At 38.7% G+C, this 25252-nt stretch overlaps 1 protein-coding gene across 2 annotated transcripts in view; it reads left to right on the top strand.

Annotated features, from left to right (window-relative positions):
* Nucleotides 1-25252, top strand: part of TNKS (tankyrase) — a 129023-nt gene that overhangs the window by 4460 nt on the left and 99311 nt on the right. For both annotated transcript variants that reach the window (XM_053976851.1, XM_053976852.1), the window contains exons 2-3: nt 3213-3437; nt 24068-24163. In XM_053976851.1, the coding sequence (XP_053832826.1) occupies nt 3213-3437; nt 24068-24163 (321 nt within the window). The remainder of the gene's footprint in view (nt 1-3212; nt 3438-24067; nt 24164-25252) is intronic.

The following is a 25252-nucleotide window of genomic DNA, read 5'->3' as shown; positions in this document are numbered from 1 at the left end:
TGCTAGGGACAGAAAGGGTCAGGCAGTCATGATAGGGACAGGTAGGAGTCAGTCAGCTGTGCAGAAGAAAGAGAAAAGGAGTCAGTGCTGTGAGAGCTGCCTGTGAGAGCTCACAGAGAGAAGGTATGAAAGTCTTACAAGTAAGACAATAAACAGTGACAGTTCCCATCCACTTTGATTGGTGCCAAGCACCAACACCAACAATTGGTGGCCTGTATGGGGATGGATCCTGACATGTATGTGAGAGGTAGATTTTTTTTCCTGTTGGGAATGCTGTTGACTTTTTTTTAATAGTTGGGTGATTTTAGTCTGTGATGAGGTGTCATGTTTTAGGTACAATTTGTATGGGATATAGTCTGACTTTACTTCAAGCCTAAGATACATCCTGTGCATCATTATGTGGTTTGTGAGTTGAAGTACCTGTGTTGGTTCATTATGTTTGAAGCAGGCTGACTGTGATGCATTCATGGCTCTGTGTGTATCATCCTCCATGCAGAGCGCTCACACACCAAAGTTGATTTTCTGTGACTTTTTTACCATTAATATACCTGGATGTGGAGGACTCCTGTCAGCGTTTGTCTAAAATCTGAGCTTTTTCCTAGAGCCACCTTGGTAACAGACTTGCTTTTTCCCTTTTGAAACAACATTGGGCCCTACAAAGAGATACATATGTATTTCCTGCTGACACCTTGGTTCATATGTTTTTAGACCTAGTCCTTGCTGGTAAGTAATTAATAATAGCGCCTCTTTCAGAAGTGACTAGGTGGATGGACCTGGTAGAAATAAGCTGAGTCCTACTCAGTTTCTTCATATAGGCAGAGTCATAAGCCTGTCCAGTTCCACACCCATTTAAGGGGAAGTTAAACTTTTTTTTGATCAGGAAGTTAGTTCCTCACAAACTTGTGCAACACATTCTTTTAGCTTTACAGGTGTTCTCTTTCTAGTGTTTTACCCAGGGATATAGAGAGTACTACTAATGATTGCTGAACTGTGGCTTAATGCCCACTTCTGTACCAAGAAGAGGTAGAAGCTTCCAGGAATGGCTTTTGGAAGTTATGGAACTGGGATCATAGAGTGGAATGTTCTTGGTCTCACTGAAGCTCAGGCTTGGAGAAACCTGATTTAAGGTGACTTGTTAAAGCATCAGTGATACAGCTTGTTTTCTTTCTGCTTATGTGTGTAAGTAATGGTAAAAAGCTGTTGAGGGAAAGCAGTTTTGTTCTAAGCATGCCTTTGATATCACTAATAATAACTGTTGGAAGTCTAATCACTTGGTGAAGGCTAGCATAAATAACTATGCTCTAGAAAATTTCTGGAGTATACAGCTTTAATCTTGAAGGCAAAAGGATCTCACTTGGGTTGGGAAGCAGTCAGTGGTCAGAGTTTAAGAGAGCTGATCAAGCTGGTTTGTCAGCTAGCAAGCTGTTAATCATAAAAATACAAGCTGCTTTGACATATATGAGTAAGATAAGCAACTGCAGAGGCAGAGCTGATCTAAGTAGTGACTGAGTGTTCCTTGAGGGAGAGCCAGGAAATGGCAAGAGGTAGTTGGTAACTTGTGACACACTTCCACTCTGCACAGAGACACCTGAATCAACCACTCCACCTGTGCTGCAGTGTAGAGCAAATTAGATTACATTGCTCTGGAAAGCTTTGCTTGAGACATCATTCTGAAACTACTCTGACTCAACTTGTTGCAAGTGTCCCCTATGTCCTTGTCATAGAGATGTCTGACCTGACACAGGTGTTTGTAAAGCCAAGTCACTGTTTAATTCTGTCTTGTGTGACTTAAAATGGGGTTAATATTTTTCATCTGGATTCATATGGATACAATGAAGAATGCAAATTACATAGTCAATTAGGAAGCATCCTGGCAGTCTTACAGCCTCAGAGACAACAAAATGCACACATTTTAATGTAAAAAAAGAGATTAATCAATAAATTACTGGCCTTGAGATTGAAATTTTTTCTTTTATGTTTCTGGTAGCATTTGTGGTACATGAACTTTGTTAGGGTCACAAGTGTATTACTTAGTTGAAAGTTTCAACTTGCTTTCTTTGTGACTAGTAACTTGTTCTCTTGAATTATCTTTTAATACTTTGTGCAATATGTCTCCTTCCCATTTAAAATGTTTTTGAATGAATTTACAAGAGAATATAAATGCAAAATCTTAGACCTTCAGTAATATTGAACCATGTGTACTTTTTCCCAGCTTGAAAACTTTTCAGTTTACTTAGTTAAATCACTCAGTTTAATTGTTTTCTGTCTAGTGAAGTGGGAGAAGTGCTTGGGAAAGTCTTAGGGAAAAGGTCTGATCCTGGTGTGTGCAGTAGTAAAGCAGTGACACAGTGACTTAGCTTGGATTTCCTTCACCATTTGCTTATAGCATAAAACCATTTTGAAAAGATCGTGTGTCTAAGAGTGCTCCTCTACCTCAAGGGCTTCTATGCCCATATAAACTGTGTTTAGTGCTCTAACAAGTGGGATTACTTGTGCACATAGCAAAGGAGGAGGAAAAACACCTAATGAGAATCATAAGTCTTCTATGTCATAAGTCAAACTGTGCCCATAGCAGCTTTGCAGAGATTGGAATTGGCATTTGGAGGAGTTCTTGCTATGTTGAGTTAAAGTGTCATTAATTGGGTGGTGGGTGAAACAGTTCAGCTGTACTTAAACTGATCAAACGGACTGCTTGATGTATTGTACTCACCAGGCAAAGCATTATTCCAGCTCTTCATGGAAGTCAGTTGATTTTTTACCAAACCTCATGAAAATTTGGCAGAGAATTATGTGTCTTTCGTGAATATTAGTAATTAGGTTGTCTATAAACTATGACCACGTGAAAGCTTTTGACTAACTGAAGGGAGGTTTTAAGTGGAAACCCTAGCTGGGTGTATGCAACAGCGAGTACAACTGATGCTCCTGTTACTTTCCTTGCATCCCTCTCATCATTTAGCATGCTCAGCCTTGTAGACCTTCTTAATGAGATAGAGTGGCAGGCTCTGGTAGAACACAGTTCTGTTCTGTCATGACTGTAAGTGAATTGTCCAGCTGTTGTTTGAGCAGGTGAACAGAGTCTGAGTTTATGGTGAAATGAAGTAAGAAGTAGATGAGGGACATGAATAATGTACACTGAACCAAGAGTGACCAGTTTTAGGTACTAAATCATGTTGTTTTGCCAGACAAATGAACAGAAATATGTTCTTTTGCAGGTTTTGGAAGGAAGGATGTTGTAGAGCACTTGCTGCAGACAGGAGCCAATGTTCATGCTCGTGACGACGGAGGACTGATACCCCTGCACAACGCCTGCTCCTTTGGGCATGCGGAAGTGGTCAGTCTGCTGCTGTGTCAGGGGGCAGACCCAAACGCTAGGGACAACTGGAACTACACTCCTTTGCATGAGGCTGCTATCAAGGGGAAAATAGATGTGTGTATTGGTAAGTGTCTGTCACTTGTTAGGTTGAAATTTTACCTGATTGTTTTGTGAGCTGTAATTGTTTATGTACTGTACTTGGGATGAAAGATATTGCTTGTTTTAAAAGTGAACTGCTTCTAATCTAGCAGGTAGGTATAGTGATAGTAATTTAACATTTTCTTGGTCTGTAATACAAAGTTTGCAGAACTTACATCAGAAAAACTATCCTGGAGAGATTGGATGAAGTCTCCTTGTTTGTTAAATTACAGTATCTAAAATCTGAATATGTAGGTTTGTCTTTCTTGGTTGATGTCAAGAAAACTAGCTTTACTAGATAGTCTTTGTTTTTTTGGCTGCTCTATGTGTTGTAGTAGTGGTTAAGAAGATGGTAAACCTTTCATTCCATGCAGTATGGAGGAACAACTTGGTCCTTTGGCGCTTTCCAGAACAATTTACAGCACACCATTGTTCAGTGGTGTTCTATTTTCAGTATGTGTTTTTTAGCCTGGAGCCAAAGCAATTTCAAATAAAATTGAACACTTCAACTGTTTAAAATTTGTTCAGAACATGTAAAGAGCTTTTCAGTCAGGATGTCTTTAACTTCTGTGGTTTTTTCCTGTACTTAGTAGTACTTTGTTTCTAAGTAGGAACTTCTGTTTTTATTTTTTTACACTTGGAGCAGTTTCTTGAGCTTGCACTGTTTTAACATCTACAAACGTGAATAAAGTTATCTGTTCACCATTTCTTTTTAATCAAACGTGTAAAGGAAAGCCTGACTTTTGGCCGCTTCAGTTAAGATTATGAACTATACATTCTATGTGTTATCCAGATGACAAGACACAATTATCGGACTTTCAGATAATGTCTTTTTTTCTGAAAGTTTTATTACATAGAATTCCTTCACAGAAAACTACAAAACTTACCAAATGAAATCTTGTGTTAGCTTTATTGCAATATTTAAGTCATTACTTAAAAATAAACACCAGAAATTTAGCGAAAGAATATTGGCAGGAATGCCATAATATAATTTTTCAGTCTGTTTCTTCTTTTTACAAGCAATGTGATTTTATCTCTTTATGCAAGGTAAAACATGGAGAATATTCTATAGAAATTGAATATAGTTGATTATGCACCAGTATGTGGGAAGAGATCCATTGATATAGTAGGTTCCAGTAACAATCTACTGTGACAGTGTTGGATAGAAAAGTAAGTTGAATTCCAGTCAGTAACTGGAGTCTAGTATGGGACTTAAAGGAAGTAATTACTTTGGTCTGTTTTGTGCTGGAGTCAGCCTGATTTTGGCAACTGCTGACTGAAAATCCAAATAAAATAGAAGAAAGTTTGACAGTAAGAGGCTGAATAGAAAATTGATCTTTTGCTTTGGAAAAGATTTGTCTTTTTCAGTTTTTGAAACCTTGTATTAGAGAAAGAAAGGGTGCAGAAGCCTGTGTTTATAGATTGGTTGTGACAGAGGTTTTAGGATTTGGCAGGGCAAGGCAGCATGGGTAGTGTTGCTTTGGGTGATTTGTCTAAAAACTTTGATGCTCAGGAGGAGTTGGGCTAGGTCAGATGAAGAGGCAGATTGTGATACATCAATTTTGATGTACAATACTGGTAGAAATTTAAGATATTTGGATTTAATTTCTGTAGTCATTGAACTGATGGTACCTTTAAAATTCACTCTTAATTCAGCAAGAGGTTGTGGACTTGGTGAAAGGAAGTACAGGATTAAATTTATGGCTTGCATTACACAGAACTTCATTATGTATTCTGTGCACAGGTTAGATCTGTAACTCTAAATGTTGATGCTAGACTTAGGGTATGATCCATGTATATGTAAATGTTCAGCATGTAGTACTTGCTGATCAAATCCCAAAGCTCTTCTGCTGTCTGGAGCAGTTTTAGAGTTCCTTGGAAGCAGTGAGCAGGCTTCTAGCACTACACACAGTTCTCCCATCTGCCTGCAAGTAGCTCTGGAGAAATTTTGGGGCATTTTTAAATAATTTATTTTAAGCAAGCAAGCATGATGCTGTTGTGCTTGGTTTAGTTACAGTTATCCACCTATTTTGTACTTCAGTCAGATATTTCATTTGTCAGGGTGAGAGTTCCTACTAAAGGCAGTGTCACCAGGCACCAGATTATTATGTATTGTAGTATGATGCTGCTTTGGGATTGACTTGATTCTATAAAACTGATAGGACATGAGTCTAGACAAAGAAGCCTGTTCTTTCATGTTGGTAGCGATTTTGCAATTTATATCTAGTGGGCAAGCATGTTTTGCTGTCTTCAACAGAATTCCTGTTTCTTTCTAGCAGTTTTATATAAAACTTGTATTTTAAGGTCTTCAGCTTTAATTTCAAAGTCTTTTGAAGGAACATGTTTTACACCAGGATAATGCAACAATGTTTTTAGGGCATTAATTCTGACTAGGAATATTTTAATGGGTTTTTGGAATACATTGTACAGTACTGCTGTTTACGCCTTAAGTGTATGCTGTTGCAACTGATATGATGGAAGAAACTGGTCTGTTTAAAAAAAATTAAAATTCAAAGAACAGATCCTTGGAGCACTTATTTTTAAACAAGCAGGGCATGCTTTTTAAAAAGCATTGTTTGAAGAACGGGAAAACCTGACATAACTGGAATTTTTTGCTGAATTCGGATATCTGTTTGAGAAGTGATAGACTGTGTAGAAATTAGTCATCTAACCTCATTTTTGGCGACCTACTCTTGGCATCTTCTTCCAAATGATAAAATGAGTGAGAATTTTCCTCTTTACCTTCTCTCCTTTGCTTCTTCTTTTCCACCCCAGCCTGCATGTTTTCTGTATCACATCTAGCATGAACACTTTTTTTGGTCACTTTACATGTCAAAAAGGGAAAAAGTGATAACTGAACAAAGCGTGGAGATGCCGCATATTCATGAATAATGATTTTTCAGAGAAAAATTCGAGACATTGAAGCCTAGTAGGAAGACCAGCAAAAGACACGTAGTGGCTCCGGCAGTAGAACACTCTTGTGTCTAGCACAAGTGTTGGAATGGAGTGTCTATATTTGTCCTAAAGGTACTGTAGGTGCTCAGCTTTTGTGCTGAGTTTAGAGTAATAGGTACAAACCCTGCCACTGGAGGAAGCTTGTGTAGAAATAAGTATACATGAACTGATGAAAACTCACCAGACTGTGCACCCAGGAAACTGTTAAGACAGCAAATAGCTCACGTGAGTTCTTTTTCTTCTGTTTTACTGATTGCATATTGCAGTTGTAGGACAGTGTAGGGAGAGGTGCTGAGTATGGGAGGAGTATTGGCTCTCCTAGGTGGCAGTTGCTTTTGTGTTCTGTTCTGGAAGTGGTACTTGGTAAGCAGTACTCGGCTGGTTTGCTGACCATCTCTTGCAATGTATTCAGTCACTGGGATCTGTTTAGTTGCCAAGTAGTTACACTTGAAAACACTGTTTGCTTTATGTAATCAGTTTTTGGACTAAATTTATTGAAGCATTGGAACCAATCATTAGCATCCTCCAGTATTTATGACTTCTAGGATTGCTTTATCTGTCAGAAAGATGCATTTTCCGTGTCTGTGAACTGCTTCTAGAGCTAATGAAAAGTGGTTTTGTAACTCAGTGTTTTATTTTGTCCGGGAATAGTGGATGAGTGTTGAACTCTGCAATGTGCATTTGGAGGAATGCTGTGATGTCAGGGTAGTGACTGTTCTGCATTATTGGGCTGTGGAGAAAGAATTATCTGTTTCTTCAGTCTGACTGCAGCATAGACTTTGACATGAAGATCCACGTATCTCATTTTTTTTCCAGAAATGAAGCTCATGATCTCAGACTGTAAAAGCCTTGAATGTATCCTTTCCCATGGCAGTCATCAATTTAGGAATTTGATAAAGAGACTGCATTTGAACAGTGTTGCATAGCAATTCGTGTACAAAATACTTGAAAGCTCTAATTCACTTTTTAAATGCTGTCATACTTTGGCTTTGAAGGTGTTCTGTGGCAAAAGAATTTTACAGTTTAAAAGTCTTGCTGAAAGAAAACAACCTTTCCTTTTTATGAAAAGAAAATTATTTTTGATTTCTTGGTGACTTTATTGCAAGCTGTTCAGGACTTTAATGAGAATTAGTGAGCAGTCATTTCTGTTTGCAGTTTGCATGTCCTTTGTGATTTTACAGATATCTTTTTTTCTTCTATCAAATGTCTCTTTTCCAAGCTGAAAAACATAGTCTTCTGTTAAGTCATCCTGTTGAATATTCTGTTTTTTCTGCCTCCTGCCTTCCTCCACCCCCAGCCATTTTTTTAGGGGTGAGGGGTTGGTATGGGGGATATGGACACCAAAAACTGGTGAAGTAGATTTATAGGGTAACCTAATTTTCTTCCTGGTTTGGTTTTCTGCTTGCTGAGCACTGCATGGGAGTAGTTCAAGGTAGTTCCTGTGTACTAACAGCTCCTTTAAAACTATTTGCGTAGCACAGTTGTGTTTTGTTCTTGTTAAAAAAAAAAAAAAAGAAAAGAAAAAAAACTAGGCTAAAAATAACCTTAGAGAAGCTGTGCCTATACAGTTTGTCTGGGTTTGCTTTGCCCTCCAGTGCATTTGTTTCTACAGAAGCTGTAGCTGTTCTTGCAGAGATTTTTTTTTTTTTTCCCTGTATGGATCTCCAATTAAGTGTTGATATCTATAGGACTGCTAGGCTCAGTATTATCTCAGATGTCATACACCTGGTTAGTTTTTAAGGGCATCCTTCAAAATATGCAAACACAAGCATATATATGGTGATGCCATGAATTATGGATCTGAACATGCAGAGTACTGTAGTAATGTTAGGGAAATAAAAAATTATATCTACTGAAAAGCTCCCTTCATCACTGTACAAAGCTGTAAAAGTTTTTAAAAATCACTTTTAGCCCATGCAGTGTTAAAAGGATCCACCCAGAATTACTTAATGTGACTTGAGACTAGTGTTTTTACTGGCTTCCTCAGGCTAGTTATAAAATCTACTGCAAAGATCCTGTGGCATGATGAATTTACTGTTCCAGTGCTATGAAGTGACCTCTAATGGTACTGTCAATGTGCATTTGTCTCTTTTTGACCAGAGAATTTCTGTGTAAGTTGATTTTTTCTTCTTTACCCTTTTTGCACTTGAAAGATAGAACAAGCAAGCAAACTAAAACATTTTTAAGCTAACAGCTTTTCTGATGTATTGGTCTTGCCCTTAATATAGGGATCACTATTATTTAAATGCCTCTTTGTAAGCATGTCAAAACATTCCTCATCCTGCTGTGCTTCCTCGCAAATAAGGAAGGAGAAGAATTCATTAGTTAATACCTACTGCTAGTATACATGTTTTGACTGAAAGATGTGGAGGGAGTATTATGTGACCCCTTTCTGCAGGCCAAATAAACCTTCTGTTAGGATTTAAAAAAAAAAATCTATGGAAGGTATTTTGTGAGTAGAAGCAGCTCACAGTGAACCTTAAAGGAATTGTAGAAATGGTAAAATCATTGAACTACAAAAATCTTTGAACTACTCATTTGTTTGGTCACCTTGCAAAGAAGGCATGTACAGCCAATAGTGACATTATTGCAGTTTATGGTAACTTTGTCTTAAGAGATTTTAGAATGCTCAGTGTGTTTCCAAGGAAAGGAACTGTATTACTGTAAAACTTAAAGCAGTGTCTGATTTTACTACCTGAAAAACAGTAATTAAAAAAAAAGAAAATCATAAGAAGCGCTGTCAAGGAGCAAAACTGTATAGTAGCCAGTTCTTTTTAGAGGTGGGGTGACAGGGATAAGACTTGGTATCTTAACTGAAAATTAATTAAACTGACTTAGATTTATCCGCTGGATAGACAGAAGCCTGTAAGAAGACTAGTAGCTCCTTAATAAGAATTAGAGGGGAGGTTGGTAATTGAGGTCCATTGGGATCTGGTTATGCATGCTGTTTGTGGGAGAGATGTACTGAATTCCTGAAGACTCTCTTGGAGAACTCGTGTTCTAGAAGGAAGCTTAGATTCAGAGTCATCCTGGATATCTGATGTTCAGAGGCTTGTAAAATCATTGGAAAATGCTCTCAAGTAAGTACTTTAAAATGTAAAATGTCTTAACTGTTGCTGTGTATATCAGAATATTCTTAAGATTGTTACTTATTCCTGCTTTGACTTTTGAACTACTGGGGTACTACTGTTGCTGACTGTTCATAGTGTGTTGTGGGGATACAGTGACTTATATTTGAACTTTAAGTTGCAGAAAAGTTTAAAGAGCTTTAGGCTGTTCTTGTGTACCAGAATTGTGAGTTTTGCTCTATTAGGAGGACATGAATTAATCCCTACAGTGTGGAGCTTTGGTATCTGTTAGCTGCAGTTATTGTTGATATGAGAGGAAAGATACTTTGTATTTGACAAGCTTAACCACAAGCAGTCCTTTATTAACAGCATCTATAGCTTATATATCCCAGTATGCAAAAATAAAAATCCTAGCTATTCTTAATAGTATTTATTATTCAGATACTGATCAAAGCCAAATCAGTTGTTGTGGAAGCAGACTCATCAGACTGTAAGGAATTTTGGTCTGTTTCTGCTGTGTAAGTTACAGCCTTTGTTTGGAACCCTGCTTCTTTGAGTAGCAAAGTAATTTTAAATTGGTGCATACCTAGTGACTCAAACACCTAATATGCTTCTCATGCTGTTTCTTCATGGGGCCTTTCTTAAAGGAACCTTGCATGATAGCAGACACAGGATGAAAATTTCATGTTTTAGCTTGAGTGGAAGAATACTTTTGTTGTCTCAATCAAGTACTTGTTCCAGGTTTTAAATAGTTTCACGTCCTCTAGCCGCTTCTTTAAGCTATGCTAGCTTCTAAATGTTAATATTCATCACAGATATGAAAGCCTCGAGGGCCGAGTCTCACATTTTTTGCATGTACAGTGTAGTTAAGTCGTCTGTAGTTTGGACTTGGTCTATTGAAAGAGACCTGAGAATAAGGCTGCCTTCTCTGTGAGCTGTTGGGGGTGGAGGAATCCACGACTGAAATACATTGTTTATTGGGAGGCATTGTAATACTATTGTCATAGTAACAATGGACTGGAGTGTGAGACAACAGGGCTTTTGTCAAAAGTGACAACAGACAATGGTTTGGGGCATTCTGCCATGGCATGTACAACTGCAGTGCTCCCTGGTGGACTTGGGCAGAAGGACATGAGGGAAATGGATCAATTCCTGTATGAGAAGGATACCTCTCCAGTGTGTGACATCTGTGTGCAGATGGGTCTGTTACGGAGTGTCGTCTCCAGGAGTTTCTGTACTCTGGTACCTGCACATGTGTAGCTGTGATAGACACTTTTGGAAAAAATCTCTCTGAGCAGTGTCAGTCACACATATGTACCCAACAAAGAAAGGTCTTGGAGTGCAAGGAACCTTAAAATAAGTGGATCATTGATGCAAGGTGGAAGTGCCAAGCTACAGCATTTTTTTACAAGGACCAAACATTGAGCTGAATTAATCCTCAGGTTAAATCCTCTTCAGGAACAAACTCAACAGTAAACTTTATAGCAGAGAGGATGATGCACAAATCAGGTGCCTTGTCTGGGATTTAATGCAATGCATAATTTGAAAACTGTCTTTCTTTCTGTTAGGTTTAAATTGTATTGATAGTTAATATGTTAGGACCTATCTAGGTTATAGACTTTTTCCCAGTCTTGTTTTCTTTTTCAAAATTCAGGTGTCAAGAAAACTACTTTTTTCCTTGTTTGCTTGCTTGGCACAGGAGGATCTGTGGAGGACAAAGAAAAGAGTAATTTATTTTATGATGTTTCTTTACAAGTGTTTGTCAAATCAGAATCTGATTTCTTGCAGTGAAGGAGGTGGTATGATAATATGCAAACATGACTGGAAAATTTGCTACAGGGTCTTTCTGGGAAGTTAAGGTCTTCAAAAGTACTGATGTTAGCTATTTGCAAATTGAGAGGGAGGGGAAGAAGTTGCATATCATTTGGAACAGAGTAATGGAACAGATGGTCCTCTTGCAGACACTGAAACTGCTTTCAGATGTCCAGTATGAGTTTAGAATGGCTTTCTAAATATCTTGGAGAAATAATTAATGTTATGGGACAATGCTTCTGATTACTGTAGCAATATCCGCTTTTAGCTTCTTAGTGGAACCATGTGGTCCTTAATGCAGTTCATATGTGGTTTAAAAACAATCTGTAGATATATGTGTAGATGTTAAGGGCAGAAATGAGTGGAGCGCATTCTAGCAGAGGTCTCAGGTACTTTCTTGGGCTAATGGAAAACATTGATTAAAGTATTACTACAGGATATAAAAGTCTTGCTTTTAAAAATGTGTAGGCAAATAAATCTTTGTCATATAGTAAATAAAGGAAGGTATCTCTTTTTAAGTGTTTGGTTTTTCTGTAAAGCAAGTGTGCAAAATAAACTGTGGGTGCTTGAAGCCTACTGGAAATACTGAGCTCTTGCCTCTTGTTCTGGGTGATCTTCAGTTCAGCTATTCGTGCAGCTAGGACTCATGATTGATAAGCACAGACTCCTGTAATTCATTGTTTCACTGTGTTTATACAAATGTACCATGCAGCAGCAAGGCTGAGATGTCTGATGTGAATCCTGCTCTTCATGCTGCTGTGTTTAGTCTTCATGTTTTGCTGATGTCTTGTCCAAGCAAGCAATGCTGAGCAGTTCCTTGGTTAGCCACAGTACTCTTGACCTAACTGCAGTATTATAGTTTAGGATACTGAATGTATGTGATGAGGGATGCAAGGAGAACATTTTGGTTTTTTATTCTTGTTTGGGGTGATAGAAGGTACATGGGTGACCCAGGAGAAGAACTCACTCAGACTGATGTAACATGCATTGTTCCCTAGAGTGAGACCTATAGCATTGACGCTATCTCACCTGACAGACTGAGATTTTTGCATTGTAGTATATTTGTTTGTCAAGGACCTAATATTAAATACACTAAGATTTGCACTGCTCTATATCAAGAGGCCATGGTGGTGAGCAGTTCTAGAACTGCAGGAAAAAATTGGATATAGCACTGGACTTTAAAAAATTGACAGCAATCTTACTGTTTTACTTAATAATGTGATCTAAGATAGTTGCTGGAGAAAGTTTACAATTCTGATAGGTGTAGTCAGTTGCTAGTAGAGTAAGCATGTTTTCATGGACTGGACAACTTGCTATTCCTAAGATTTTATATGTTACTTGTATCTCTTAAACATGTGATAGCTATGTTGTGGACTAACAATGAGTTTACAAAATTGACATAAGGTTCAATTTATGCAAAACATGCAAAAGTTATTTTACATTTTGGGGCTTCTTTAATCTAAAGAGTTTCAGGTCTTAATAACATCAAAATAGCACTCTGTGTCCCGTAGGGTGTGTATCAAAGACACTATCTGTGGACTGTTGGACGCTGGTAGGCACTGAAATTCATCTCTGGAAAAGGAGGAATGTGCTTGTGGAATATGACAGTTGTTCTGGGGTTTGATGGTTGTTTTTTTCCCCATCTTGTGCTTGCATCACTGAATGATGGCATGAGAGCTGCTGCTAGAATTTAAAGCCTTTCAATTAATGTTTTTTCAGGTCCTTTTCTGTTTTGGAAAAATGATAGATCCAGGACGGGTTCTCAAACTTCTAAGATCTCTTTGTTCATGTTGGTTCTCAGGTGTTAGATTTTGGTTCACTGGCAAATAGTGCCTTCAGATAGCCACACAGCTAATTTCACATGCAATCTCTAATTTGACTTCCACCAAGACTTTTTTCCTCCTCAAACTTCATTGGGAAGAGTACCATGCCATAATTCTCTCTTATGCAGGAGATTGGAATTAATCTTTGGTTTCTCTTAACTCTTTTCAATTCCTTTTCCTCCTGGGGTGTTCTTTGTTGACCTAATTTGCCTCAGTGGTGACTGCTTTTGCTTTTCAAGGACTCTGAAAGCAGGGCTCTTAATCTGTCAAGTGGGATGTCAGGATTATAGTTGACATTTCTTTAAATAAAACTTGAAGTAAAAAGGTGAATTTGTTCAGAGAAAAGTTAAATTGGGACCAAGCAATGAAGAATTGTCCTTAAAGCAGCTTTCAGCTTGGGATATAGTTGAAAACATAAATTGCTCAGACAGTAGGACAGCAGTTCAGATTTCTGGCTGTTCAGTATGGTATATTAAACCAATTGCGTGAAGCTTAAGTAGTTGCTAAACTGCTGCTTGCAAGAAAAAGGGGTTGTGATTTCACATAGTGAGTCCTCAATCCATACCATCTACAAATGAGCTAAATGGTTTTTGTTACTTTTTTTTGGACCTCTTTTGATGAAAGGGTCTTCTATTCCATTTTGCACACTTGACAGTTTATATGTTCCAGGTGACTACTCAAACATACTGAGATGTGATTCTTAAGCGCTTTTGTGAAATGGCCATAAATCAAAACGTGGGAGGTTCCTTCTGAATACCAGGAAACACATTTTGCCATCAGGACAAGTAATCAGTGGTTGGCCAGAGAAGTTGTGGAATCTCCTTCCTTGGAGATACTGAAAAGCCATTTGGACAGTGTCCTGGGCAACTGAGTCTAGGTGGCTCAGGTGCAGCAGGGAGGATAATCTACACAAGTCTCTTTGACCACAACTGTTCCATGATTCAGTGTTAAAGGAGTGCATGTACGTGGCTGCAAATAAATGGGATTAAATAAATGCTTAGTGTTCTGTCTTTCATTGCTTGTTAGCTCAATGAAAGATTTTTCTTTTTTTCTTTTTTTTTTCATTTTCTTTTTTTTTCCCCTAGCTGAAGCTTCTAGAGTGTTTGTATTTTGCAGATTCATTGTGGAACTCCCAAAACTTCCTTTACACTACACAGCTTTTTGTGCAGATAGTGTTCTTAGGGGAAGTGTTTTGGAATGGCAGCACTGTCTCTTACATGATGTAAAAGAACCACAAACAAAAGAACTTAGCAATTGCACTTAGGTTTTGAGGTGGCTTTCTAGAAGACCACATTCTACATAATCTGCATATACTTTTGTTCTCACTCTTAGCTGGAATGGAAAATTTTAGCCTGAAAACTGTTACATCAGAAAAATGAAACAGGGATATTTTGTTCATGAAATTGAGGCAAGATCAAGGCTTTGAATTGCTGTTCATGTAGGCTGAGCAATCTACTCTGGCTCTTTCTCTGAGGGCAGAAGGATAATATGAGCCTCTGCTGTGCTGCCTACGGACTCTGGAACCTTCTGCATGTTCTTTCTTTCTATGCATATTTAATCACAGGTAGGCAGAACTGGCATACCAGGGAGCAATTTCATAGTGCTTCCTACATACAGAAAACTAATCATAGCTAAAATCACAGAATGAGTAAGGTTGGTAAGAACCATTGGAGGTGATCCAGTCCAACTTCCCTACTCAAGCAGGATTCCCTAGAGCATCTTACTCAGGATTGTGTAACTCAGGATGCATCTACTTATGGGGCAAGACTTGAAAGCAATCACAGAGGGAGGAGGGAGTCTTTCAAAAAAGTATCTTCTTCCCCTTCTGGAAGAACTCTTGTTGTGGTAGTGATACTTGTGGTTTTGGTTGTCTGGGTCAGATTCCTTCCCCTTACCTTGCTTTGATTAGATGAATCTGATCTCTGGAACATCTAGTGCCAACTTCAGTCTAGAATGCATTGAAGTCTTGCAGTACATTGAGAAGAGAGGTTTATGGTATGTAGATACAGACAGGAAGTTAGGTTGTCTTGCTAAGAGGTTGAAACTTCATTGAGCAAAGTCTGAAAGTACCTCTGGGGCAAGCAGTGACTGAGACAGAAGAGTCTTTCTGAAAAATTAGGAGTTAAAATAAGTTAAGATGCTTTCAAAGTAATGCTGTGTATTTTTTTTTTTTTTTTTTGTCTAGATCCCTTTTTCTCTTCAAAACAAACAAGCAAAAAGGTGGTACTGAGAGACCTTGTTCACGATGCTTCTTTTCTTACTGCTGCCTTGAAGCCTCTTTCTGTGGATTGCTCAAATAAGCTGAAGGAACCTGATCTCCAAGTGTTGTTTCCACTTAATCTTTTACTGGGCCTCTGCTTGGTTTGGTATTGCATTTTGTTGCTGTAGGAACTAGTGCAGTTTCTGCAGTGTGTGGAGTCATGAGAAGCTGCCTTTCAAAGATCAGATCTATGTCAATAAAGGGAGATACTTGATATGGCTGTCCTCTGAGCCTGCCTGGACCAAACAGGCATTTTAGCTGTAAAGCAAGAAATGCCTCTGCTAGGAGAGCCATATTCTGAGTTGCCTGTGTGTATTGTCTCCTCCTACATACTGATTGATGCCCCAACAGTTGCTGCAATAATGTATCTAATGACACAGTAACAGAAACATGCAAGCAGGTGCTGTATTTTTCCAGATCACATCACATTTGGTCCAAGTAGCATATTTAAATGAGAGCTTGCTTTCTTTTACTTGAAAATGACCATTTAACACCATCTATCTGTATAAATTTTAAAACTGTGGCTCTCCAGGAACTGGCCTGCAGGATTACAATCAAAGAATGGTTTGAGCTGCAAGGGACCTGTAAAGATCACGTAGGTCATATCCCCTGCCATGGGTAGGGATAGTGTTCACCAGATCGTGTTGCTCAAAACCCTGGGCAGCTTGATCTTGAACAATTCCAGTGATGGGTATCCACACCTTCTCTGGGTGTTCCAGCTTTGCAAGAAGTTCAGGTGGATGACATCTGTAGCTTTTCCTTTGTTGACTGATGGAATCATTTCATTGTGGGAGGCTACCAAATGAGTCAGGCATGATCTTCTCTTTCTGTCTCTGAACAGCTCCCTGTCTTCCACATGTTCTGATGTATCTTCCAGGAGAATCTTCCATGACTTTACTGGATGTGGAGTGAGGCTGCTTGATTGGTAGTTCCCAGGATCTTCCTGTTTACCTTTTTTCAAATTGGGTCTAACATTTTTCCAGTCTGGAGATTTGCCTTACTGCTAAGACTTCTCAGATATGATTGAAAATTGCTTGGCCATTTCAGCCTATGCCTTCAGAACCCTGGGATACGTCTCACTGGGTCCTATGGACTGATGTATGTTCAGGTATATCAAGTAGTCTTCAATCTGAGCTTCACTTAGAGTGGAGGGAACTGCAGTCTGCAGTCCCAGCCTTGAGGTTCAGGGAACTGAGAGATGTGGGAAGAGAGATTCATATTGAAAGCTGAAGTGAAAAACTGTTGAATAGCTCAGCCTTCTCCATATCACTGGTTCTCATGTCTTATTTATCGAGAAGGGGGCATGTTTACTTTAATCTTCCTTTTTCTAGCCAGTGTTCTGTAGAACTGTGCATTTCCTTCTTACACTTAGTTTGATCAGGAGGCCCTTAGTTAGTCATGTTTATCTCTTGTTTCCCTTGGCTATTTTCTTACACATGGTAATTGAGAGCTCCTGGACTCTATGAAAAATGTTCTTAAAGGGCTGCCAGTTCTGTTCAGCTCCTTTGTCCCCGAGGGCAGCTCCTGGGGGATCACATCCATTAATTCATTCAGCAACTGAAAGTGTGCTCTGAAAACTTGGAGTCCTTACTCCATTCTTCACTGGGTCTGCAAGGATCTCCTGGACTGCTTACAGTTTATTGTGCTGCTTTTCCAGCAGATGTCAGGGTGATTGGAGACCCCAGCAGGATCAGAGCCTGCAAACATGACACCTCCTGTCGCTGAAGGATTAACTCATTATCAACAAGCTTCCCTTGATGACATTGACTGTAGTAAACACCAGCCACAAGGTTTCCTTTGTTGGCTTAGCCCCTAATTTTTAGCCATAAGCTCTCAACTTTTTCACTGCTGTTTTTCCAAGGCAGCTCTCTAGAGTCAATGCTTTTTTGTTGTTGTTTTTTTCTTGGAGGGCAGCCACCTGGTTGCTTTTCCTTCTTGCCTGCAACTTCTGAAAATTTTCTAGATGTCTATATTGCAGTGTTCCAGCTTTGTGGTCCTTCACATGATGTTTCAATGATAGTGATTAGATTGTACCTTTCTAGCTGACAAGTGGCTTCCAGCTCTTCCTGTTTGCTACCCGTGCTGTGTGCATTGGTATGGAGACACTTCAGCTGTGTTACTGACCTCACCATCTTCTTAGAGGACCAAGCCATAATTCCTTTGAGGCATTTCACAGGTGTTTCCCTCCTAGTTCCTAATATATTAGCAGTTCCTGATTTTTCTCTGTTGCTCAGAACTTTTTCACTTTTTCTCTGCTACTTGTCTGCTGCTCCCTCCTTCTGTCAGAACTCGTTTCTGTCTAGGCTATTGGGGAACACCAACTAATTCCCTTTAAAATTTTTTATTTCAACATAGTGGAGCCTAATGTTGCTTTTGTAAGCTTCTGCTTTATACTACTGTAGTTGGTGTGTTTGTCTCTTGCTCTGTCTGGCCCCAACAAAGAACAAAACCAACATGCTGGTTCATTGGGAACAAACCCATGTCTGGGACAATGGGAAACTGGAATGCCCTGGACAAGGGAAGTAGAGAAGGCAAAATGATGGGAAGTGTTAAGCAGCTCCCACTGACCCAGCAGGACTTTGGCTGGTAACGTTTAAACTAGAAACACAAAATTACTCTTTTCAACTCCTATCACTGGCATGTGTCCCTGTGCTGTCCTTGTTTGTGCCAACCAGAGCATGTTATGTTGTTGCATGAGGATTGGGCAAGCAATTGCTTCTCTAATCTGCCTTGTTGCCTGACCAAATGTTTGAAGCTGCAGCTCCCCAAAGCAGGGTGGGCAGCACAGGCCTAGGTGTGACAATTCTGCCATGTGGTCTAGGTGAAACAGATTGCCCAGAGAGGTTGTGAAGTTTCCATCTCTGGAGATATTAAAAAACTTTCTAGACACTCCTGTCCCTGATCTGCCACCAGGTTATTGTGTCTTCTTGCCAATGATCTACCTGCAGTGTTTCCAGATACATCTAGTTATTGCCTCTCTCCTATCCTGACTCCGAGCTGTGCTTTAGTGTGCTTAGCCTTTCTGCTCCATAATCCTATCTTCATTCAACTTGGATGGCATTCACTATAGAGGGGCAGCCAAGAGCATAGGACCTGTCTCTCCTTTTTTTCCAACTGCTCTTGACTGAGTTGGCAGTGGTATTTGAGGCTGTGGATGTCATCAGGTCCAGTAGCAATACTTAAATCCTTAGAGCTCTGTGCAGCCTCTGTAGTGATACTGTCCCTCATGTTTTTTCCTTGTAGTTCCAATGGCTGATGAGTACTACACCTTGTTTCTCCATGACATGGACAAGAATGAGTTTGCTCACAGAGGTGGAAGTTAATCTGTGATACAGTGGTGGTTGATGTTATTAGCCATATCTTATATATTCAATTTTGTAAAGCTAAGAGTAGCGTGCTACATTTTTTGTTATATATGGTCATTTAGCAAAAAGGCTTATGTATCTGCTAACTTGCCAAAATTGAATTATTTGCTCTAAATCACAGAAGTGTAATATCTAGGCAAGAAACTGGTGTTCTTGTAACATGAGAAGCTTCAAAACTTTAGTGGTTTGATTGACATGTACTGGTAGTTTGATTTACATGTATTGGTAGTTAGGGGAGAAAAGTTAATACTTTGAATTCCAGTGTGTTGTCTAAATGTTTTCAGAATGTAGAGGTAAATAACCTTGTTATGTTTCTTGTCAGCTTGGAAACATCCTACACAAGACTTAGACTGAGAAGTGTGTGTGTTCCTGGGACCTAAAGTTAGTGAGAGACTGGCCAGCTCTAGTGGTGTCATTTAGAGAAATGGAAGATAGTGCCTGTGTTGTAAATCAAAAAGAGGCCTTTTTCTTAGGCTGTGTCCTCTGTACCTTGATTCTTTAGGAGTAAGTAGATAAAGCTAAAGTAATATAGTTTGAAAAGAACCTCTGGAGATTGTCTCCCGAAGTTGAATTTAAAAAGGGGGAAAAAAGAATATATGGAGTAAATCTGGGGTAGCTAGAAGGGATCCCAAGCACAAGGCAGTGGGACAGAGATAAAAAACTGGTGGGGAGAGAGTAGGCAATGGTAGAGCTGTGAGAAACTCTTGAAATATAATTAAAAGCAGTAGGCAGCTTGCAGTATAGATACTGTTGGGAGGTCTGCCTGTTGTTCTTGCATTTTTCACTCAACAGTCAAAAATTTGGATGTGCTCTTTTTTTTGTACTTGTATTCATCTGATTTGAAACCAAATGTGAACTTTTCCTTCAGCATTCCCGCAGGGACAGGCAGGAAGATGTGGAATTTGGGCTTAGAGAAGTCATATCTGAACTGTACTGATCTTTGTGCTAATATGAACAAACACATATAATTTTATCCCTATTCCCTTTCCATTGTATTTATGTCTTTCAATCAAAAGTGTTTTCATTTGGTGCACTTTCAGCTGTGGGAAGTAAGAAGTAGGAAGGACTAAGTACTTGGGTGATGGTTTCGATGTAGACAAACTTCTTCCCCCCACCTCAGTAAAAACACACTTGTTGCTTGTTGATAGCTTCCAGGGAAGTTTTTGCCAAACTTTGAAATGTGAAGTGAAAATGTGAAGGTTGAAATTAACAAAAGTAAAAATGTTTGTTCTTGACAGCCAAGTGATGTGTTGGTTAACTTCACAGTTCAATATACCTATGCCAGAAGGCTGTGGGCCAAGTGTGTCATTTTAGGAGTCATCCTGCTGTAGTGAGTTGACAGTAATGTGAAATCATTAGTGCTTGTAGTATATGCTCTATGCAATACAGTAGCTTTTAAAAAAAATATAGTAAGACTTATGGTCTTCCTTTTCTCTAGTACTGATTTGATATAATAGCAGCGTAATTAAATAAGGTATTTCAGATAGTATGTGAAAATCAGAACCTAAACCTGAAGTATTTTAGCAGTTGTAGTGAGGGTAAAAAATAGAACTCCAGACCAGTCTATGTTTGTACTATAGTTAATGTTACAGGGTTTTGACATCTATATGCAATATGAAGGTTCAGTAAAAAGACCTTCTTTATACTGTTTGTACAATATGGTCTGTAGAAAAGGCAGGGCTAGTCTGCTAGTGGTATTGCTAGATTATTAAGGGCACCGCCTCCAATACAGTAAAATAATACACCCCAATGTCCCCATTGTCCAGAGGAATTAAACCAGCATATCCAAGTATGCCAATTAATGAAGTTTCAGGAGTTAATTTTTGTGTACAACATCCTTACAATTGCCTGTTAAGTGTACAGAATTGGAACAAAAGTTTCTTGATAGAAACTTATTTCCACATTCCCTTTTCAGGCTACTCAGAAACCATCCTCTAAAACCAGTGTGCACTGTTTGAAATCCAAAATAACTACAATTATCTAGAATGGCTTGTTCTGTTGTATTTCTTTATAGAGGAAATGTTTTTTCCCCACAGAGGAGATCTATCTTGAAATTTTTACACATCCCTGGCATATTGAAAAGAAAATCTAGAGAGACACACTGTGTCTAGATCTCAAATGCCCTGTTGTTAGAAGAGACTTTGTCTCTTCTTTGTTAAAGTGCTAAAGTTTTGAACATGGAGGAGAACATTCAATTAGAAGCTACCTGGGGTTTGCCAGGTATTGAAGTACAGCTGTGTTATAATGATAGACTAAACATCAAATGCTGTATTTCTCTTGTTAATTCCTGTTGATGACAACATTGCTCACTGGGATATCTTTTTGTGAGGTTATGTACTTAAAAGGTATGGAGATGTTAGAATAAAATAGTCAATAAGAATAAGATGGCCTTTGTGACCCATTTGCTTTCTTTGTTCATATGCATTCTAATGAAGTATTTATTTATATAATTGGTTCTTTTTTCCAAGATGCTATTGCCTTAATTCCATGGTATAGATGTGTTTCTAGGACTGAATAAAGGACCATACCCCTGCCTGTTGGAGAACTGGAAGATGAGTGGGATGAATGATTGCAGAGACAAGAAGAATGAGTCTCATGGTTACAGCAACTGAGTTTTGATAGGTTATTTTTCTGAATTTCATTTGGCCACTTTGAATGCGTGTTCCACAGGCAGTCAATAATTCCAGGGTTTTCAAACAACCAGCTTAAGCCTTGTTAGTGAATTTTTAATGTATTTGCCTAGGTTTTAAAAAGGCTAAAAACTGTACGCAGAAATTTTATGTTGGCCAAATCTTTTATGGTTCATTAGCATGACTGAACAGGTTAGACATACTGCATCATCCTTTGTCATTTTACCAGGAGAGGAGCTGGAAGCAGTATAATGTGTGTCGTCATCTGCTGTGTGCACCAGCAGAAGTAGCAGGGAAGCACTTTGATTGGCTTTCATAGGATGGAACAATCGAGAGACTAGAAAATCTGCTTCTGTTTTAACACCGAGCTCAGGCAGTTGCAGATGCCTTTGAGAGTTCTACATCTGTTACTGGCATTTTTTAAAGTCACCTTTCTTGCCCTAACCCGCCTCAATTTGATGTCACATGCTAGTCCAAACCTCGGAATGGGTCAGTTCCCAATCATTCCTCTCTCTTGGTCTTTCTTTGTGGACTTTTTTTCTGGGCTGTTATCTTTTCCCCTGCCACATCATCTTTTTCTTCTTCCGACACTCCCCTAGCTCTTTGTCTGAGGCTTTTTGCCATGTGAATCCTTTGTTGCTTTCTGGTCTGGTCAGTGCTGTGTTTCATTGTTTCGTACTGCCTGCTTTCTCTTGACAATCAGTTGCTGGTAATGTCTTTCAGGCTACTACTCTTACACTGGTGCCTCTTGGGACAAATACCTTCCCTCTTCCCAGGTATATAGAGTCACTATAGGGTCCAAGGGAAGAGAGATGGGACATACAGAATCTGTCTTTCCATACTTAGTTCCTATACTGCTTGTTGTGTTTAAAAAAATCTGCAAAAGGTCTTGTTTGCCTGTTCCTACTGGAGTGTGCCTGAGTGGCTTGAGAGGCTGGCTCAGTCTCAAACCTGTCCGTGAGTAAGATCTCTCAGTGGGTGGTAGCACGTATGGCACAGATGGTGTCTTCAGAGATGTAGGTGCTAAATCCTATCAAGATTCGGTGAGCACGTGCTAGCTGTTTTTTTTCCTCTCCCCCCCCCCCCCCATTTTGGTGTTTTTGTCTTGACACGGGGGGGGAAAAAAAACCCACCACCAAACAAAAAAAGCTTAGATTTTTTCATAGGCTTCCTACTTGAGTCTTCTTTCAAAAATATAAAAATATCAGGCAATTGTGCATTCCTGTCAAAGCGTAAGATAAGTCAATTTACTTCACTGAAGCACTAGGCTTCTGCAAAAATTCAGCTTGGGGGCAAGCATATAGCATTGCACCCTGTAAGTTAAAATATATGAAGTTTGGCAATGTTTAAAGAATTTGAAGTCAGAAATATATAAGAAAAGAGGATTGAATAAAAATAATACTATCAGTTAAATTTTTAATTTAGAAAAAAAGGTTTTCTGAAAAGTGTTTCCTGGTTAAAGTTTTTTAAAAATATATGTGTGTGTATATATATACGCAGTATCAGTAATTATTTTTGTTCTGAATTGGATTATGTTTTTTTCTGGAGAATTCTGTCTGTGAAATATTTTTATACCCTTAGTTACAAAAACTGTTTGCAACTATTTCTTTGTCTTGACTTCTTCAGTCCAGCTATATCTCAACAAATGTTGTTACATGAGCAACCATAAATGTCAGCTGGTTTTTATTACTCATCTCCTTGACCTGAGTTTCTTTATAATGTCCTGTTATTCACACTTGTACAAAATAAGTGTGTTGCTCTGAATTTGTAATATGTTGTGCTTATTTTGTGTGACATTTGGGGCCTTTTTGTCAGGCCTCTAATGTTGCCATGGGCTTTGTTTTCCAGTTGTGTACAAAATATCTTGATGTTGAGAGGTGGTGATCTGTATTGCATTATGTTGTTTCTGATCAAAAGGGTTCACAGGTGAAATACTGTGATTTTTTTAATGAACTTTAGTGAACTTTCTAGTTGATAGTTTACTGTATCAATGCCTTCCTAGCCTTATGGTTGTATATTGTATTCTAAGTGTTTTCATGTACTTGAACTTTCACGTGTTTATAGGCTTAGTAGGGAAAAGAAATACCAGTGTATAACAGCCTCTGAGCATCCAATCTGCAGGGTATCAGGTTAAAAATCTTACCCTATTTGTTACACTTCTTGAAGGTGAGATGATACGCCGAGGTTAAGGTTTCCTACGCAGATGATGAGCCACTGAAAGGCTGGAATATTGCTGATTTATAGAGGCGGGGTAACTTGGAATATTCAGCTGGAAAAGGAACAGGAGTGGTAACAAGCAGCAATAGTGGTAGTAAAGGCACAAGCAGGTTCCACAGCAGACTTTGCAGTGTGAGTCAGTGAATGCACAGCATACCAGCTAGCTGTCAGGAGGAACCCAAACCCGACTATTCCAAGACAGTCGGGGTTCATGTTTATCATGCAAGGTCATGTGGTCTTACTATATCTTAACTTGCCAACTTAGCCTTAGTCTGGAGAAGATCCTTTGCTGCAGTGCTTAACAAAAAAAAAAAAAAAAAAAAAAAAAAAAAAAAAAAAAAAGAGAGAGAGGGAGAAAAAACAGAAGGAAAAATAAAGAAAATTGTGCAATGTTTGTTTATGCCTTCATCATGCCGAGGAGACACTTAACAGTAAATAACCTGTGTATACCTGAGGTAAGATACTGTTTCTGCTTTCCCTGCACAGTGCTGCTGCAGCACGGAGCTGATCCAAACATTCGGAACACCGATGGGAAATCTGCACTGGATCTGGCAGACCCTTCAGCAAAAGCTGTACTCACGGGTAAGATGCATACATCTCTCAGCAATGTAACCTGAGTTTATTTTGTGTGTATAAGTTCAGCATCAGAAGAGCCTTCTGCCTTTCCAAATTTTCTGTTGTGTAAGAGCATTTTAAAAACTGTCTTTTACCAGATTTCATGTTGATGTAATTGTTGTTAATCTGCTGTGCTGCTGTAGGTTTGCTTATTCTTCTTATGCTAATGCTGTAATTTTCTGTTACAATATCATTTGTTATTTACTGTGTTTCTCTGGGTTTTTTCTTTTTAATTGATACCCAATAGACAGTTTGAACAGGATCCCCTAGCTCCTGAAGAAAAAATAGGAAAAAAATCAGGTCAATTGTTTTAAGACCTTCACTGTTAGGCAAGCAAGGACGTTTGTGTAACTATAAAAGTTCCTGTGGTCTGAAAGACAACCTGCTACTGATTGCAGAGATCAATACTTACATTAGATTTTGCTGCAGATTCACATGCTGCACTTTCCTTCTTCTTCCTTGTTAGTCATTTTGGGTTGAACCCTTTCTTATCTACCAGTTCTTTTCTTTTTTAGGGGCTATCAGCTGCAAAACAATGTTTCATGAAAATATCCTACAGATACAACTTTGTTTTTACAGAGCTTTGATTTTTTAAAAAATTAGATGTTGTGGCATACCAGTGAGCATGAAAAGTATAATATAGTTGCCTGTCAAATCGGTATCAGGAAATACATGGTCCTCTGTGCTGATTTTGTCATCTAGGAAATAATGCTTAAAACAAAATAATACTGGATTTTAAAATATATACAATTAGATTTATAGAAAGGGATTCAGCAGCTGAGGTTCATTTGAAGGAATAGCTGTTTTTCTTTTTCCTTTATTTCCCCTATTCTGTCTCTCTTTTTATTGACAGCTTAATTTATAGGTTATGTGCTATGAAACACCCATATTCTTTCTTCAGATTATGTTCAGAGCACACCAGCTCCCTTCACTTTGTCAAGAACATTTCCTCATCGTCTTTCTTCAGTGCGCTGAGTGCTATACATAATTATCTACAGCGCTGCAGTGATTTGAGAGTGCCTTTGGAATAGTGTACTTTAAATACATATGATTTAC

The sequence above is a fragment of the Vidua macroura genome, chromosome 4 (assembly GCF_024509145.1).
Source record: "Vidua macroura isolate BioBank_ID:100142 chromosome 4, ASM2450914v1, whole genome shotgun sequence".
NCBI classification, from domain to species: domain Eukaryota; kingdom Metazoa; phylum Chordata; class Aves; order Passeriformes; family Viduidae; genus Vidua; species Vidua macroura.
The sequence above is the reverse complement of the archived record's forward strand: the minus strand, read 5'-3'. Positions and strand labels throughout refer to the sequence as shown.